Genomic DNA, 18,107 nt, shown 5'->3' with positions numbered 1-18,107 from the left:
TGCAGCGCGGATGCGATGTGGGATACACCCAGCTGCCGTGGAGCCTGGATCTGGTCAGGGGACCCAGAAGGGTAGCTCTGTCCTTGTTGCGTGCACTCACACCCCCACACCACCAGCCCCGGCAGCGTGTTTCCTCCATCCCATCTCCATCGGGACCCCAAGCTCCAGATCCCTCCAGCAAGGCTGCCACCGTCCAGGCTGCATCTCTGGCCTGCGAGTCCCATGTCCTCCTGCCTCGTGTGAAGAGTGAGTCGTGCTGCACTCTCTCCTGCAACAAAGTCTCCGGGATCTGAATCCCAAAAGAAGGGACTCTCCTTTCTGCAGCCAGAAAGCCAGGAGCCACCTCTGAAGATCTCTGGGAAGGGAAAGCCTCCCTCAACATGCCCTAGGGCGCTGCCCTGCCTCCATGCGCTCTGCCTGCGCTCTGCCTGCCTTCCAGCACACCATGGAACCAGCAGACGGGGCGGAGATGTGGATTTCTGGTCTGGCCTTGTGCTGGACATGCCCAGGCAGGGCCCAGGGAATGAACGCTCTCCTGAGAGGAGGCTGCACCCGTCCTGCTTCAGGAACCAGCGCTAGGTCCCCTTGCTGGCCTTCAGACCAGTTTTGCTGGCCTTCAGACCGGTTAACCTTCCCAACCAGGGCGCATCCAGCGTGTCCTGCCTGTGGCCAACCTGGAATGGGTTGGCATGGGCTCCCCGTATCAGGCCATGTCCCGGGGCAGGTGGCCAGGGCTCAGTGTCCCTGTCCCATGCTGGCCAAGGCACGGACAAGGCTTGCTTGCGCTCCTTTTCACCTGTGGCAGGACAGGAATAACCCGAGCACAGCCAAAACCTCTGGAGAGCTGTGGTTTTGATGCTCTCATTTTGATATTAATTACTTTTCAGAAGCAATTCCTCCCTCTGGCAAAGCAGCCGAGATGGCCTCTTGTTAGAGCTCCTGGGGTGGGGACGCGGGAGGACATGGTGCCTCTGGCCGTGGAGAGGCTTCGCAGCGTGGTCCGGGGCTGATCCGGGGTATCTCCCCCAGCTCTGAACGGCAGCCGGTTTTCCAGATCCAGGGCTGCAAGAGGGGGGGCAGGCAGTGGCTGAAACAGGGGGAAGAGGAAGGGGAACTCTGTGAAGCGTTTTCAGTGGGGTAATGGTCAGTTTTGGGGGTGATTTGGGCAGTGTAGGTGAAGGGGCATGTGCTGGGGGGGGGGGGGCTTGGGTTTCTCTGCCCCCCTCTGGGGCTGTTGGGGGGGGGCTGTGACCTCAGAGGGGGCCGTGGGGCAAGTGGAGCTGGGTGAAGGGGTGGGCTGGCGGGTTATATCGGTGCTCGTCCCCCCGGGGTTGGGAGTCCCCGGCACCCAGCGAGGCCGTGGGCACTTGGTTCAAGATATGTGGGTCCCTATGGGGTGCAGCCCCGGGCACTGTGGGGTCTGCGAGCTGCCGGGGGGGGGGGTGATGAGGAGGATGTGGTGGGCAACAGGAGCCGAGGGATGGACACGAGTGGGGGTGAACCCCCTCCCCGGGAATGGGTTCCCCATCCCCGCAGCCGGCACCGAGAGGGTTACGGAAGGCGGAGACGTACCGGGGCGCACCGGTACCGGCACGGCCGGCGGTGGCTGCCCGCCCCCAGCCCCGGGGAAGCCCTCCCCTCTCCCCCTTCATCCCTTTCCCCCCTTTTTCCCCAACCCTCTACCATGCCTCCGCGGCCGGAGCCGCCGCCGCCTCCCGCCCGGCCCCGCGGAGCCGGAGGGGGCGGCGGGGCGTAGGGAGCCGGGGGGGGAGGCGGGCGGCGGGGGCCGCCGGAGGATGCTGGAGGCGACCGGGAGAAACGAAGCTCTCCCCGGGGCGGTCCCCAACCTCCCCCTCCCCGGCCCTTCTCCATCCATCCATCCATCCATCCGTCCGTCCGTCCACCCATCCATCCCGGTGGAAGGAAGCATCTGGGAAAGGGGCAAAGGCAGGAGGAGCGGAGGGGATCGCCCCCCACAACCGGCTGCCCTCGAAGGAGGAGCAGGGAGGCATCGCGACATCTTTCTGCTCCGCGTCGCTTCGGTTGCAACCTGGCAGTGCGCAAGGGCTGGGGAGAGAGCTTGGCAGGGAGCTGGGGAGGCAGCCTGGCTCGGCTCCCGGCCTCCCCGCGCCACGCCGGCCGTTATATTTATAATTATCCCCCTTTCCCTCCTTCGGCCACTCCTCAGCACGCAGCGGGATTCGGGGTTACGGCTGCAGGAGAAGGGGAAAGGCCTCGCGGCTCGGCGGCCAGCGAGACTGGGATGCTGTGAGTGATGCCCCGGTGAGCATCAGGGTGCGGAGGACCGCGGCGTTTCTGCGGGGCCGGAGCAGGGGAAGGTGCCACCATGCCCAGGAACAGGGCTTTTTCGGAGCCCGAGTGCTCGGCTGAGTACTCCGCCGACTACTCGGTGAGCCTGCCGTCGGACCCCGAGCATGGCGTGGGTCGGACCCATGAGGTGACGGTGCGCAGCTCAGGACCCTGCCTCTGCCTACCCCGCTTCATGCGCCTCACCTTCGCTCCCGAGTCCTTGGAGAACCTCTACCAGACCTATTTCCGCCGCCAACGCCACGAGACCCTCCTGGTGCTGGTGGTCTTCGCTGCCCTCTTCGACTGCTACGTCCTCGTCATGTGCGCTGTGGTCTACGCCGCCGACAAGCTGGCCCCGGTGCTGGCAGCAGCGGCTGGGCTGGTGGCCCATGTGCTGCTCTTCATCCTCTGCAAGTACAGGCTGCTCCCCGAGCGGGTGGCCCGCAGGTTCCTGCCCTACGTCCTCTGGGTCCTCATCTTGGCCCAGATCTTCTGCTACCTGGGTCTCAACTTCTCCCGCTCGCCCGAGGCCAGCGACACGGTGGGCTGGCAGGCTTTCTTCGTCTTCTCCTTCTTCATCACGCTGCCGCTGCGCTTGGCCCCCATTGTGCTCATCACTGCCGTCTCCTGTGGCATTCACACGCTGGTGCTCGGTGTCACCGTCGCCCAGCAGCGGCAGGACGCCCTGGATGAGGGCACACTGCTGAGACAGGTACGGGGCTGGCGGGGGGACGGGGAGTCCCCCGGGGTGGTGGGGAGTGATGGGCAACACATCCCCATTTGGTGTTTCCATGAATTACTGTGGGGTCCGTCCCCATCCCTGTGCCCTGACCCTAAAGTCGGCTTTGTTCCGGACCCTGTAAGCTGATTGTGGGCTTTGCTGGGAGCAGAGGGCTCCCCAAAACATATCTGGGGATGGACCCGCGTGGGAAGTGAGGTGCTGGGGAATGCAGGAGCACCCACCCGTGCTGGGACATGTGGCCGCAGACCTGGTTCTGCAAGCATGGACCCGTCCCCAGGAGCCACCCAGGGTGCGTGGACACATGGGCTGCGCTTGGGCTGTGGGGGAAACCGAGGCACAGTGGACTCTGGGCTCCCCTGTCCACCCTTTCTGGTGGCCTTGCTTGTGTTGATTTCCCTTGGAATTGAAAAAATTGGCTAAAAATGGCTATTTTTAGCAGAAACATGGCAGGAGCCCAGCTTCCAGGCTCGCAAACAGCTTTCCCGGGAGGAAGGAGCCGGGCGGCTGCTCAGCCCCAGCTTGGTCCATGGGTGATGCCCATCACCCAGTGCCCCCCTCCCCAGCCTGGGGACGCTTTGGGGTGTTTTTCTGCACCAGCAAAGCTGGAGAAACAGCGTCCCCGGGCCCAAATGTGGCCTTAAGGATGGGCCACCAATTCACGCACGCAGCAGAGGAGGGGACGTGGGGGTCAGGTGTGGGGGGCGAGTGGTCCCTGACCCCTCGGGTTCTTAATATTTCCTGGGGAATACCCGCCTGGAGCAGCTAGAGACTGGTTTTATTCCCTAAATCGGTGGGTTTCATGGCTTGGCCGAGTCCCTTTCCTCCCACCGATGTCCCCACCGGCTGGCCACGCTCCCGGCGGTCTGGGGAGCCTTTCCATGGCCGGAGTTGGTGAGGGGGAAATAAAAAGCCAGAGCTGAAAACTGGTGTGCCCCCGGTGGCTGCTGACGGCAGCAGGGAAATTCCCACTGGAAGCATCCGCTCTGCCCCACGGTGGTGTGGGCTCCCTGGGAGGAGGCTATGGGAATTTGGGATGCTCTGGATCAGGTCCCGGGAGACCTCCAGCTGCTCCCAGCCTAAACGGGAAGGGAAAGGGTGGGCGGGGGGGGGGGATTTCTTCACTTTTTGGGGAGGTTTTGGGAGCGTTGAGCCTGTGGTCACACCAGGAGTTGGAAAATGGAGCCTGTTCTCCAAAAAGCCCAAAGATACTGGTTCTTCCCTGTCTGTGGGGTGTGCGGTGTGGGGCTGGTCCCTCAGCCTGGGACATCTCCCGGTGTCGCACAGGGATTTGCAATGAAAAGCACTTTTTGGGGCACAGTTTCTGGAGCATGGCGGGGTGGCAGCATGGGTGCCCTCCCAGCCGTGCCCGGCCAGAGGCACCGCGCCGGCGGGAGAAATCCCGGTGCAGCAGCGGCTTTCCCAGGTTTATGCTCCTTCTCTGGGATGCAAACGCTGCACGTGGCCGATCCAAAGCCAGGGAAATCTCTCGCTGCCACCAGCCCCGGGATGCGGGAGGCGAAGGGGGCATGCAGGCATCCCCCCCCGCCCCCAACCCCGGCCAGCAGCGGGCATGCGCTGCCACCACCGCGTTAATCATTGCCGTGGCATGGAGAGTCCGGGGCCGGTAAAACCTTGGCAACGCAACATGCCTCAGCCTCTGCCTGCTGCAAAAGGAGGAACATTATGTCCAGAAATAAACATCATATGCTTTATTATTATAGCCGGTGGTGCGGCTCCCGGAGGGCACTGCTATTAATAGGATGAACCGGAGGATGTCGCTTGAGCGGGGCCGGCACAGCCCCGGGGAGGGTTTCACGAGAGATGTCGACAGCTTCTGCCCCGCTGCCGGACATCGAGGAGGAGCCCGAAGGCTCAATCGTGGCAGGGAGGATCAGGGTCTGGTGGTGTTTGAGGCCGAATCCGCCGCGGTTGTGTGTGAACCACCCGTGAAGCATCCTCGTGCTTTGCCCGTGACCCGGTGCCAGTTCGCATGGCCTCAGCGCATCCCACTGCAACCTTTCCTGCAGGATATGGCTCGGGAAGGAGGGATAAGGCTCGGTCCACCGGCCCTGCATGCTCCTGCACGTCTTGCTCTCACTGCCCCCAAATTAATGAGTGCAAATGATAACCGGTGACCGTGCCGGGAGCGGGGTCTTGACCGTGCCGGGAGCAGGGTCTCCTCCGTGCCGGGGTTTTCCCTGCGGTGTTTGGGATGCCGGGAGGTGTTTTGCAACTCAGGGCCTGTGGGCACACGCTGGGGGAGGTTTTTGGGGCTGAGCATCCGCTGCACGGCTGCAGGATGCAGATGGAAGATGCTCGGCGTGGGATGCGGCTGTGCCATGCGAGCGGGTCCCCGGGGTTTCCAGCGGCCCCACTGTGCCGAGCTGTGCCGAGCTGTGCCGAGCTGTGCCGAGCTGCCCCGTGCCCATCCAGCCCCAGCAGAGTTGCCCGTTGTTATGACAACCGAAGAGGCAGGTTAAAAATAGCAAGCGGCTGCTTAGTTTGGGGGTTTCTTCTCCGTGCCCACCTCCAGACAGCTCCTCGCTCGCCGTCTGCCGTGCCGCGGGTGCAGGGGCTTCCCGGGGATCCCCTGGCTGCAGCGGTGGCACCTGGGGTGGGATCCGGCTCTGGGGCACCAGTTGGGGGTCCCACATACTCTCCCCTGCTCCTCGTGCTCTTTCCCTCCCCCCCCAAAAAAAACCCATATGTTTCCCTGCTGTAAATAAGTTTTTCAGCCCCGGGGTGATGCCACGGCAGCACCTGAACCCCCCGTGCCAGGGCCGTGCGTTTATTGGGGCACATGACCTCTTTCATCCGTGCCTCAGTTTCCCCCTGCGAGGAAGGGGTTGGCAGCTCCTCCCTGTCGCCACTGGGCTGCTCCGGGCTCGATGCTGTCGGGTGGTAAAACCGCTGAGGACAGGGACAGCCAGGGACCGGTGTCACATTAGGGCTTTCCTCGACCTGAGCTGGGCTACGGGGTGCGGGGACCAGGGATGGGACATGGTCGGTACCGGGGAGTTGGGGATCAGGAGAAGCACGCTTCATCCCTGATGGAGACGAGCCTGGGAATGGCTCTGTGCTCTTCCCGCTGCCTCCTCCGCACTGGCTGTGACACGGCCCATGGCTCGCGGGGTGGGAGGACGTCTCCACATCCCCATCAGCCCTTCGGCATAGCTGGAGTCTGTTATCACATCCTCCCCGGCGCTCTTCCCCTTTCTAGACTAAACAAACTGAATTCTTTCAACTTTCCCTCGTCGGTCATATTTTCCACGAAGGGCCCTTCGTTCCCATCTGCAAACCTGCTCTGTCCCCTCCTGGGCTGCAGGGACACACAGGGACCAACCGGTGGGGTGGGATGGGATGGGATGGGATGGGATGGGTCCAGCCCATGGGGACGGGATCCATCCTGGAGGATGGGATCCAGCCCATGGAACTGGAGTCCAGCCCTGTGGGATGGGACAGGGTCCAGCTCATGGAAGCAGGGTCCTGCCCATGGGGATGAGGTCCAGGCCATGGGGACGGGGTCCAGTCCAGGGATGGGACTGGTCCAGCCTTTGGGACGAGGCAGCGAGCCTCTGTGCCGTGCTCGCTTGAAACCCCAAAGAAACCAGGGTGGGTTGTCACAGCCAGCAACACCCAGGAGCACCCACCCCTGGTGCTGCAGGCTCGCACCCGTATTTTTTGCTCTTTAGAGGGATGTAGTTGGGCAGAAGCTTGAGTAAATACGTGCTTTTAGGGTTTGGCTGTGTTTTTATTAACTTTTTCTGCGCAAAGGGGTGCAATTCCCGTGGCGGGGATGTGGGGAGCGGACGGCACGTGAGCCACCGAGAGCCGCTCGCCTTCAGCAGCGCCTTCCCGCGGGGCTGCGCCCGGCCCCTGCCAGCCTGCTGCCTTGTTCCAAAACACCTCTGTGAGGTTTAACGAAGCAGAGTCGGCCCCGCGGGGACCACGAGGGCTCCTGGGATGCTCAGGGTGTGATCCCCGGCTGGACCCACCCCTCTGTCAGAGCCACCGTGACGGTCCCCAGTGTGTCCCCCCAGCCGCTAACGGTGGCCGTGACTCGGTCATTCAGCCCCAGGGTGTATTTTATATCCTCCTCCAGCATTTGAATATTTTTTTCTGCTCTCGCCGATCGGGCTCTGCTGCGCAAACAGGGACTCGCAGTGACACCAGTGCTGTCCCCAGGGCACCCACAGGCTTCCCCAGGGCTCCGCTCACCCCCATCTCCTTTTCTCTGTCCCCCAAAGATCCTGTCCAACGTTGCCATCTACCTTTGTGCCATCACGGTGGGCACCATGTCCTACTACATGGCCGACCGCAAACACCGCAAAGCCTTCCTCGAAGCGCGCCAGTCCCTCGAGGTCAAGCTCAACCTGGAGGAGCAGAGCCAGCAGCAGGTAGGAGCCACGGCTGGGCAAGGGGACAGCGTGGGGACAGGGCAGGGGATGGCTATGGGACACCGGCACAGCTTTGGGACATGGCTGAGGCACCCACAACCCACACCCTGCCTGGCGCGGAGGGCCCGTGGCAGGTGGCGATGGGGACAGGAGGCCATGCATCTACAGTTTTGTGCCCAGGCTGGGGACTCTCCGTGTGACCGTCCTCTTCCAGGACGTCCCAGTTTCTGCCACGGCCACCACTAAGCTGTCCCCATCCCTGAGCACAGCCATGCAGCAGGTCCCTGGGTATTGCCACGCGGCAGGTCCTTGTCCCCATGCATGGCCATGTGACAGGTCCGCAGGTGCAGCCGCGTGACAGGTCCCCATCCCCATGCATGGTCACATGGCAGGTCCCCAGCCCTGTGCACAGCCGCATGGCAGGTCCCCACCCCTGAGCATGGCCACCAGCAGGTCCCCATCCCCGAGCATGGCCACCAGCAGGTCCCCATCCCTGAGCATGGCCATGCAGCATGTCCTCACCCCCAGGGACAACCACATGGCTGGTCCCCATCCCCAGGCATGGCCACCACCAAGTCCCCATCCCTGAGCATGGCCACCACCAGGTCCCTATCCCCGAGCATGGCCATGCAGCATGTCCCCACCCCCAGGGACAACCACATGGTAGGTCCCCATCCCTGAGCATGGCCACCAGCAGGTCCCCATCCCCAGGCATGGCCACCAGCAGGTCCCCATCCCCGAGCATGGCCATGCAGCATGTCCCCACCCCCAGGGACAACCACATGGTAGGTCTCCATCCCCAGGCATGGCCACCAGCAGGTCCCCATGAGGACCCCAGCCATCTCATGGGCTGGTCCCACAGCAGACCGTGACGGGGAAGGGAGAGCTGGCAGCCAGCTCAGCCAGCCGCTCTCCGCTCATCCCTCGAGCCATGCCCGTCCCAGCAGAGCCCCACACGCACGGCTGTGCCGGCACCATGCCGTGGTGGCACGGCAAGAGGAGCGGTCGGAGGGGAGTGGGCGTCGCGGTGGCAGCCGGCTGTTTCAAAGCCCCGTTGTCTCCAGCCACCGTCCGGTGACGAGCTGGGCTAATTTTAGCACCTTATCTGGGGCCTCTCTCCCCGTCTCCCATCGCTTATCTGGTTGATCCGCTGCCAGCAATTTGCTCCCAATGGCAACAAGAGACACGTGGCGGGGCCGGGCCAGCGCCACTGGTGTCCTCTTTGCTGCAAAACCTGGGTGGATGCTCTGATGGCTAATAAGGGGTTAGGGCCGGGGAGGGATTTGGGTGATGGAGGCAAATGGGGGGCTGAGGGAGATGCTCCGAGTGAGAGCGCCTTCGAGGCCCCAGCCCGTGGGTTCAGAGGGATACAGGAAGGGACACGGGGTTTATTATCACATGAGCTCCATTTCCTTAGGGAATTGAGCTAAAAAAAGCCCGTGATCTTGCAGGAAAGGCTGCTGGCATGCGGCTGAGTGGCTCAGGGCAGGGGGGCCATGGGGCAGGGAGTGATGCTGGTGGCTGGATCTATCCCTCCTCCCTCCAGGCCACCAGTGGTGGCTGCACCCACCGGTGGCCCCGCGGGCAGAGCTGAGGTTAACGGGAGCCGAGAGAAGCTGAGGCGCTCCCATCCCACACGCCTCCCTGCTGGCAGCCCCCGGGGACAGGGACGGGGACACGGTGCTGTTCCTCCAGCAACAGCCCCACCACGGCTGCGCACAGAGACACCCCCGTCCCGGGGGAAAAAAACACTTCATTAACGGAGTTACTTACATTTAGTGCAAATCCCCACGCGTAGCCGGGAAGATGTATCCCTTCTCCAGCTCCGGGGCTGCAGGAACAGCAGGGACAGCAATGGGTACGATGTCCCCAGGTGGGCTTGATCCTCCTGAGGGACCTTGGTCGAGTCCTACGCGTGGATGTGGGGTACCCTTTTAAATTGATAAAATGCTTTTAAATTGATAAATCCTCCCTGGCGTGGTCTATACACCCACCCCCAGGGCAGGACAGCCCGGGGCAGCTCGCAGGGACCTTGGGGGACATCGGTGCAGACCCTGAGGTCACTCCCAGCACCGTGTCCCAGGTTTATCTGGGCGGATAAAACCTTGGCCAACCCAATGCCTTTTAATTCTGAAGCTCCCAGCAAGGGGCTGGGCTCCGTATCGCGCCTGCAGGAGGGATCTGGGGGGCACAAGGAAACGTCGCAGCTCATCAGCCGGTGTCCAAAAAAAGTCTATGGGACTGTCCGTTCTTCCCACGACTCTGAGGACAGGGAAGCTGGTGGCTGCAGTGCCCCAAAACCGCCATCCTCCCATCCTTCCCCGCCTGGGATTTAGTCCCACTTGCAAAAATCTTGATGAGAACTTGTAAAATAGGGAGAAAAATGGTAAAAGCAGTCATTGGCATCCCTGGCAGAGTATCACCAAGGGGGACCTGCCACCTGTGGGTGCATCCCCTCCACCCATGGGTGCGGGTTTGGAGTTGGGGTGACGGCTCCCAGCTCCCTGCGGCGCCTGGGACACCCACTCTGACCTTCCTCTCCCTGCCTGGAGGAAAAAACTCCTGTTTCACCCATGGTTTGATCCACCCACTCCTTCCCCACGTGTGGCCAAGAGGTTGGGCTAAAGACCTGGCTGGTCCCTGGGATCCTCCGGGATCATTGTTGGGCTTGGCTTCGCCTCATGGCGAACTCCCGTCCCTGCCGTGTCCCCCAGGAGCGGCTGATGCTCTCCATCCTGCCCAAGCACGTGGCCGACGAGATGCTGAAGGACATGAAGAAGGACCCGAGCCAGAAGGAGATGCAGCAGTTCAACACCATGTACATGTACCGCCACGAAAACGTCAGGTAGGACCGGCCCTTCACCGTGTGGGGGAAAAAAAACCTAATTTTTTGGCAGAAATGTGTCCTTTGCCATCCTGGCTAGAAAAGAGGGAGAGACCGGATGGTTTACAGCTAAAGTGAAGGGTGATGGGGGACCGTCACTGACAAGACCATGGTTTGGGGCCCCTTTTTGCTCCAGCCATGGTTTGCAGAGCATAGTTTTCAGCCATATCCCAAAATAGCCTTTCCTCCAGCGTGGGCGAAAAAAGGAGAGAGGGGCCGGGGGGGGCGGGATGGACACGACACACCGGGGCTGAGCCGCTCGCCGTTGCTCCCCGCAGCATCCTCTTCGCAGACATCGTGGGCTTCACCCAGCTCTCCTCCTCCTGCAGCGCCCAGGAGCTGGTGAAGCTCCTCAATGAGCTCTTCGCCCGCTTCGACAAGCTGGCAGCCGTGAGTGCCCCCCTCTGATCCCTCCCCCCCCCGCCTGGCACGTAACGAGCAGGGCAGGTCTCAGCCACAACCCCTCCCCGGCCCCAACCGAAAACTGCATCCCGGGATGGGGACGAGGAGGTTAAAATATTATTACTGTGAGATGTGGGAGAGAGCCTTGCGAAAATATTTTTGTGTCGCAAAAATAGAGCTGGGAGGGAGGGGGGGTGGGGGGGGGGCCCGGCCAGGGTGCCAAGCCCTCGGGGGAAGCGGGGTGGGAATGGAAAATCCGATTGTTTGTGTCCCAGTTGGGCGCGGGAGACCTCTGCGCTGGTCAAGGTCAGCCTGGGAGAGGGATGGAGGGAGCTGGATGGTGGGGGAAGGTCTCATCATGATGGGTGGGGGAGGGTGACACCGTGGCCACCCTCCCACCCCTTCCCCAGAAATATCACCAGCTGCGCATCAAGATCCTGGGCGACTGCTACTACTGCATCTGCGGGCTGCCCGAGTACCGGGAGGACCACGCCGTCTGCTCCATCATGATGGGGCTGGCCATGGTGGAGGCCATTTCGTAAGGGATTTCTCCTCGGGGAGGGGGGACGTTCATCTCCAGGGAGGGGTGGCAGGGTGGGCAGGGGGACCTGGTGGGCTTTTGGGGGGGATCCGGCCTCTGTGAAACGCATTAAAATGTGGAGGGGTGATAATTAATGGTGGAGGGGGTCAGGATTGGGAGAGGCTGTGGAGAGGGATTGGGAGGGGGTCACCCCCATCCCTGGAAGCATTCCAGGCCAGGTTGGACAGGGCTCTGAGCAACCTGGTCTGGTTGGAGATGTCCCTCCTCACGGCAGGGGGTTGGACCCGATGGCATTTAAAGGTGTCTTCCCACCCAACCCATTCTGTGATTCCATGCTGTGATCCTTGTCTTCCCACCCCCAGCTACGTGCGGGAGAAGACCAAGACGGCGGTGGACATGCGGGTTGGGGTGCACAGCGGGACGGTGCTGGGCGGCGTGCTGGGCCAGAAGCGCTGGCAGTACGACGTGTGGTCCACCGACGTCACCGTGGCCAACAAGATGGAGGCGGGGGGCATCCCTGGGTGAGCATCTCCAGGGGGGAGGTGGGGGACGGGGATGGGGTGCCCTGCACCCAAGAGTGACGCTGGCGCCCGGTGCCGGCAGGCGGGTGCACATCTCGCAGAGCACCATGGATTGCCTGAAGGGCGAGTTCGAGGTGGAGCCGGGTGAAGGCGGTTCACGCTGCGAGTACCTGAAGGAGAAGGGCATTGTCACCTACCTCGTCCTGGTCCCCAAGCAGCCCCTGCGCAATGGCATCAACGGGGTGGTGAGTGGCAGCGGCGCCGTGGGGAGCCGGGGTTGGGGCAAGGGGACACCCCCACCGTGACCCACCACCTTCCGCCTTGCAGAAGCTGTCGCTGACCTCGTCCCATGGTGGTTCTCCGCCGTTGGTCAACACCAAGGAGCGCAACGGCAGCCTCAGCCTGGCCTGCGCCAGCCCCGAGGAGCCCGAGGAGCCCGACACCAGGGTGAGGGGCGCCCTGGAGAGCGGGGAGGAGGATGGAGAGGTACAGCCCACGCAAAGCATCCCCCTTCCAGCAGCTCATCTGTGTTTGGGGGGGGCTGTTGACAGCCACACCAGTGTGGCCAACAACCCCAGTGCCAGCACAGTCTTGGTGATGCCTCGGCTGTGCCGGCGCAGGCGGTGAACCCCTCTTTCCCCAACCCTCGCCGGCGGCTGCGGCTGCGGGACTTGGCCGAGCGGGTGATCGACGCTTCGCAGAATGAGCAGGAGCTCAACAAGCTGCTCAACGAGGCTTTGCTGGAGCGGGAGTCTATCCAGGCGTGAGTCAGCCCAGCCGGCGGCATGTCCTGGCACGGCTCGGCAGCTCCGCGGTGCTGCTGGGCGCTGACGGGCTGTGTCACCGGCAGGCTGAAGGGAAAGAGCACCTTCCGGCTCTCCATGCGCTTCATTGACCCCGAAATGGAGACGCGCTACTCAGTGGAGAAGGAGAAGCAGAGTGGGGCTGCCTTCAGCTGCTCCTGCGTTGTCCTCTTCTTCACCGCCTTAGTGGAGGTCTTCATCGACCCCTGGTAGGGCGGGGAGGTGGTGAGGATGGGTGGCCCCAAGCCACACGTGGCCCTGGCCAGACATCAAACCCCTTCCTTCTTGGCCTTTTTGGCAGGTTGGTAGCCAACTATGTGACCTTCGTGGTGGGGGAGATCCTGCTGCTCATCCTCACCCTCTGCTCATTGGCTGCCATCTTCCCCCGGGTGAGACGGGACAGGCTCACCACACATGGTGATGGGACACCATGATGTTCCATCACTGTGTCCTGCCTGGGCGAACCCCTCCTCACCTTCCTCTCTCCACAGGTCTTCCCAAAAAAGCTCGTGGCCTTCTCCACCTGGATCGACAGGACCCGCTGGGCGCGCAACACCTGGGCCATGGCCGCCATCATCATCGTCACCATGGCTGACATCGTGGACATGGTGAGCTACCAACGCAAGTGCTAGCGGGGCTGAGCCCGCTCCAGCCTCCATCCAGGCAACCCATAATTGTGCACGTCCCCGTGCACAGCCGATCGTTAAAGCAATTATTCGGGCTGCAGTCGGGCGGAAATTTAGGTCGGGTGTCCTCCTGGTCTGCAAAGCACTCTGTCCCTTTGGGTGGCCATGCAGCCCATGGAGAGGTCCACCCTGTCCCCCCATCCTCACCCTGCCCTTGTGCCCCCAGCTCAGCTGCTGGCAGGACCATGGTGGGATGGGCAACGTGACAGTGGGGCCACCGTGGCCGGGTGGCTGTGGGGAGCAGCCCAAGTACTACAGCTACATCGCCCTGCTGGCCTTGGTGGCCACCATCATGCTGGTGCAGGTCAGCCACATGGTCAAGCTGACCCTCATGGTGCTGATCACCGGGGCCACTGGCGCTGTCAACATCTATGCCTGGGAGCACATTTTCGACCAGTATGACCGCCGCCGTGGCCAGCAAAGCATGTAAGAGGTGGCAAGGGGGTGGGCATGGGGTTGGGGGGCACGGCCATGCCCACCACCCACCCACACCTCGCTGCCTCTGCCGGCAGGTCCTCGCTGGTCCCCTCCAAGTACTCCATGACAGCGATGATCTTCATCGTGATGCTCAGCTTCTACTACTTCTCTCGCCATGTAAGTGCCTTGCTCTCCAACCCTGGGAAGCTCCATCCTCAGCCCCTGCCCTTATTTCTTGCAAACTCCAAGGCAGCAGGATTTGTCCCCAGCTGTGAACAGTATCTCCAGCTCTTCTCCAAGGAGGCCCACCCAAGGAAGCCCTTTCTCTCCATGACCACATCGGTGCAGAGAACATCTCCATCTTGCCCCCATGGTTAGGCATGGGGAGCAACGTGGTGGCCCCAAGGCCCGTGCCTGCACTGCGAGGGTCCCGTTTGCACCTCGGAGCATGTCTCATATCCCCAGCGAGGGCTTCACCTTGTCCCAGAGCCTTCTTTCAGCTGTCTCCAAGTCCAGACTGGCCCCACAGCAGCCAGGATGCTCCCAGCACTGGAGGGGACCTACTGGTGAGTGGGAACTGGGAGTGCAGCCATCTCCTCCCACCCACAGGTGGAGAAGCTGGCCAGGACCCTCTTCCTCTGGAAGATTGATGTCCATGATCAGAAGGAGCGAGTCTACGAGATGCGGCGCTGGAATGAGGCCCTTGTCACCAACATGCTGCCTGAGCACGTGGCCCGGCACTTCCTGGGCTCCAAGAAGCGGGATGAGGTGAGGGGAACCTAGGAGGGGGGATTTGCCCCAGGTTTTTTTATGAGCCCTCTGGATCCAAAGGCTTTGCTGAAGCCTCTGGCTGAGCATCTTTGGTTGGGTGATGTCTTGGCCATGCAAGGTGAGGTTGCGGAGCACCCTCATCTTTTCACATGTGCCAAGGGAAGATGGCTTCACAGGAAGGTTTGTGTTTGCCAGAGGTGCTGGTGTCATGTGTGGGCACGTCCCTGGCTCATGATGACCATCCTGTCCCACCCCAGGAGCTGTACAGCCAGTCCTATGATGAGATCGGTGTCATGTTCGCCTCCCTCCCCAACTTCGCCGACTTCTACACAGAGGAAAGCATCAACAATGGGGGCATTGAGTGCCTGCGGTTCCTCAACGAGATCATCTCTGACTTTGACGCGGTGAGTCGGCATGGAACCAGCCACAGGGATGCCATGGGGCTTGGTCAGACCTTCCCTTCCTGCCCCATCTGGGGGCAGAAGGACCTGCCGTGGCCCCAGTGTGCCTGAGGGTCTTGTCTCCACGGCTCAGCTCCTGGACGAACCCCAATTCCGGTGCATCACCAAAATCAAAACCATCGGCAGCACCTACATGGCCGCTTCAGGAGTGACCCCCGATGCCAATGCCAACGGCTACAGCGCCAAGGTGAGGGGTCCTTGTGGTGGGGAGACAAGAGGCAAGGGGTGGGCAGGCCTGACCCATGCTGCCCTTGCAGAAGGAGACCCTCTCGGATAAGGAGCGCTGGCAGCACTTGGCCGACCTGGCCGACTTTGCCTTAGCCATGAAGGTGACGCTGATGAACATCAACTACCAATCCTTCAACAACTTCATGCTCCGCATAGGCAAGTCTGGGAGCATGGGACAGGGTCTCCTTTGGTGTCCCCCATCCCTCCTTCCCTGCCAGCAGGGGGAAGCAGTTGTAGTTCAGCAGCTGAAGGCAGTGGGTCCAGGGGGGACACCTCATTGCCCCGACCCATCCCCTGGGACATACTCTCCTACAGACCAGGATGTCCCATCCGTGTCACCAGGCATGGAGGTGACATCTACTCCCTGTCTTGCACAGGCATGAACAAGGGGGCTGTGCTGGCAGGTGTCATCGGCGCCCGCAAGCCGCACTATGACATCTGGGGCAACACGGTGAACGTGGCCAGCAGGATGGAGTCCACCGGTGTGATGGGGAACATACAGGTGGGGTGACGAGGGCGGGGGACAAATTTGCAACCCAAGGCGGGGGCTGCAGCCCTCAAAACACCCCAAGCTTTGGGTTGGAGGGGGACAGCACAGATGGGGGCACACGGGAGGGTCAGGGCTGTCTGAGGTGCTCCTCCAAGCTGGGAATGGGACAAGGTGGTGGTCAAAGAAGGAGATCCCAAGACAGTGGGGTGGGAGCCCAGCTGGTGGGTAGACCTGTTGTCCGAGTGGCACATGGGTGTCCCTACTCCCCATGCCACGTGCCAGGCAAGGACCCACCAGCTTCCCACCATGTCCACTTGCCCCCACAGGTGGTGGAGGAGACCCACCTCATCCTGAAGGAGTACGGTTTCCGCTTCGTGCGCCGGGGAGCCATCTACGTCAAGGGCAAAGGGGAACTGCTCACCTTCTTCCTCAAGGGCCGGGAGAAGCAGGGCTCCTTCATCAATGGCTCCTCCGTCACCCTGCCCCATCAGGTGGTGGACAGCTCGTGAGGGTCCGACACCCACCCACCACCACAGCCACCGCCTCCCCGCGCCGAGCGGGACAGCTCAGGGCAGGGGGGGGGGGCCCGGCACCCACCGCTGGGGACGTCCATCCCACCGCCGTCCGGACCTACAACCAAACTCGAGAAACCAACCCCTTCGCACGACCCTTTCCGAGCCCCCACCGGAGGTTTCCGGTGGGGAGGTTCACTCCATCGCTCCTGCGGCTGAGCAGGAGGGAGACACAGGGGTGCCTCGGCGCACTCCTCCGGCCGTTCACACTGGCGTGCAAGCGCACGCACGCTTGCAGCCCTCGGTGGGCACGGGGCCAGGGACACGCGCTGCCTTTCTCCGGGCGTCCCGGGCTTCGCCGGACAGGCGGCCGCACCATCAGCCGCGCTGGGGGACAGCATGACATTAAAGTAGCATCACGGGCCCCGGTCACCATGCGCTTGGCACGAGGAGATCCAAACTCAGGGCTGGATGGGAAGACACCACGTCTCTCCTGCGTGCCGGGAGTGGTAGCTACAAACCGGGAGCGTCCGGGGTTTGCTATTAGTTCATACCAAGTTCATCCTCGTCATAAACCGCCGTAGTTAGGAGAGCGGGGAGACGGAGAGCGCGGTGCCGCCTTTGACTCGGGGAAGAAGAAAAAGGAACCAATATTGTGTATTTCAGATATATAAATATATATAATATAAGAGTACAGATTGACATTTATATTTTTAACTGTGCCCGTTCCCTCCCCACAGCGGGGCTCGCGCCCGTCCGGACGCTGCCCTGGGGTCGGCTGCTGTCACTTTGCTGTCGCTTGATGGAGGAGAGGACCAGGGACTGGCTGAGGAGGTGACGGGTGTTTAACCTGGTGTTGCCAGGGCCGGGGGGAGAAGGCCAGCACCCGCAGACTGTAATTACGCCGCTAGTTTCTTGAATAGAAGCAGCTGAATTTCAAAACCTGATTCTGCGCCTGCTTTGTTCCTGGGGGTTGTGGATGTCGCGAAGGCTTTGCCCATCTTCCCCGAGGGGTCTCCAAAGGGGAGGCTGGTGCCAGGGCTGAGCACCTCCCGTGGGTGGCATTCGCTCCTCTCCCTCGCTGGGGCTCAGCTGAGCACCTAACGACTGGGAATGAATGATACAGTTTAATTCCCACCCCGTCACGAGGAAGGAAATAATATCCCCATCCACCGCCTGCGCTGCTCCATCCCTGCTGTCGCAGGGCCTGGCTGAGGGTGAAGCAGCACCCACGGGGACCCGGAGCGATGACGGAGAGGGGGAGAAACCTGCATCCGTACCCGCCCTGCCAAAGGCAGCCCTCTGAGCGTGTCTGCACCCCGGGATACAAGCCCGGAGGCGTGATGGGTCTTACACAATCAGAATCAGGCTGGAAAAGACCCTTAAGATCATCGAGTCCAACCGTCAGCCCAGCACTGCCCAGCCCACCTCTAACCCACGTCCTTTGGCACCACGTCTACACGTCTGTTAAACCCCTCCAGGCATGGTGACTCCCCCACTGCCCTGGGCAGCCTCTGCCAGTGCTTGACAACCCTTTGGGTGAAGAAATTTTGGGCCGGACCTGGCCCAAGAGCTGGGCTGAGCCTGGCTTTGCCGCAGTGACAAGCTGGGGCACTCGACCCCAGCTGCTTAAGTGCCCGGTTCCCACAGATTTCCCCCCAAAAGCCAGACCCCACAGCAAGGTCAGGGCTTGCGGGACCATTAAAGAGGGACCTCAGCAGGAAGGTGCGCTGGGGCAGGGTAGGGACTTACAGGTAAGTCTGTCCTCTGCAAACTCAGGGCAGCCCTCAGGCACAGGCGAGGCACCCAGCAGCGCTTTTTTCCCTCCTTTCCAAACATTTTTCACGGAAGAAAACACAAAAGTGATGCAGGACAATGAAAATGCCTTTTGGCGATGCAGAGATGGCATCAGGAGCAGGCAGTCAAAAGCCCGTGCCTCTCC

General features: G+C 62.0%; 1 protein-coding gene across 2 annotated transcripts; it reads left to right on the top strand.

Annotated features, from left to right (window-relative positions):
• Nucleotides 1-2,347: 2,347 nt before the first annotated feature.
• On the top strand, nt 2,348-17,179 carry ADCY3 (adenylate cyclase 3; the record flags this gene model as incomplete). 2 transcript variants are annotated; one of them, XM_082481417.1, is made up of 20 exons in its annotated part: nt 2,348-3,022; nt 7,300-7,449; nt 10,164-10,294; nt 10,612-10,723; nt 11,146-11,273; nt 11,639-11,797; nt 11,880-12,042; nt 12,125-12,244; nt 12,418-12,560; nt 12,648-12,809; nt 12,902-12,989; nt 13,092-13,208; nt 13,453-13,712; nt 13,799-13,880; nt 14,313-14,471; nt 14,732-14,878; nt 15,009-15,122; nt 15,193-15,319; nt 15,541-15,665; nt 15,980-17,179. In XM_082481417.1, 20 exons carry the CDS (start codon nt 2,348-2,350, stop codon nt 16,160-16,162), a joined length of 3,345 nt encoding a protein of 1,114 aa, XP_082337543.1. In that variant the 3' UTR covers nt 16,163-17,179. The 2 variants fall into 2 exon arrangements, with proteins under 2 accessions (XP_082337543.1, XP_082337542.1); XM_082481416.1 differs by having other exon boundaries at nt 12,125-12,283.
• Nucleotides 17,180-18,107: the final 928 nt, after the last annotated feature.

This window comes from Vanellus vanellus (assembly GCF_965231255.1).
Source record: "Vanellus vanellus genome assembly, chromosome: 3".
NCBI lineage: Eukaryota > Metazoa > Chordata > Aves > Charadriiformes > Charadriidae > Vanellus > Vanellus vanellus.
This window is presented reverse-complemented; position numbering and strand designations above follow the sequence as displayed.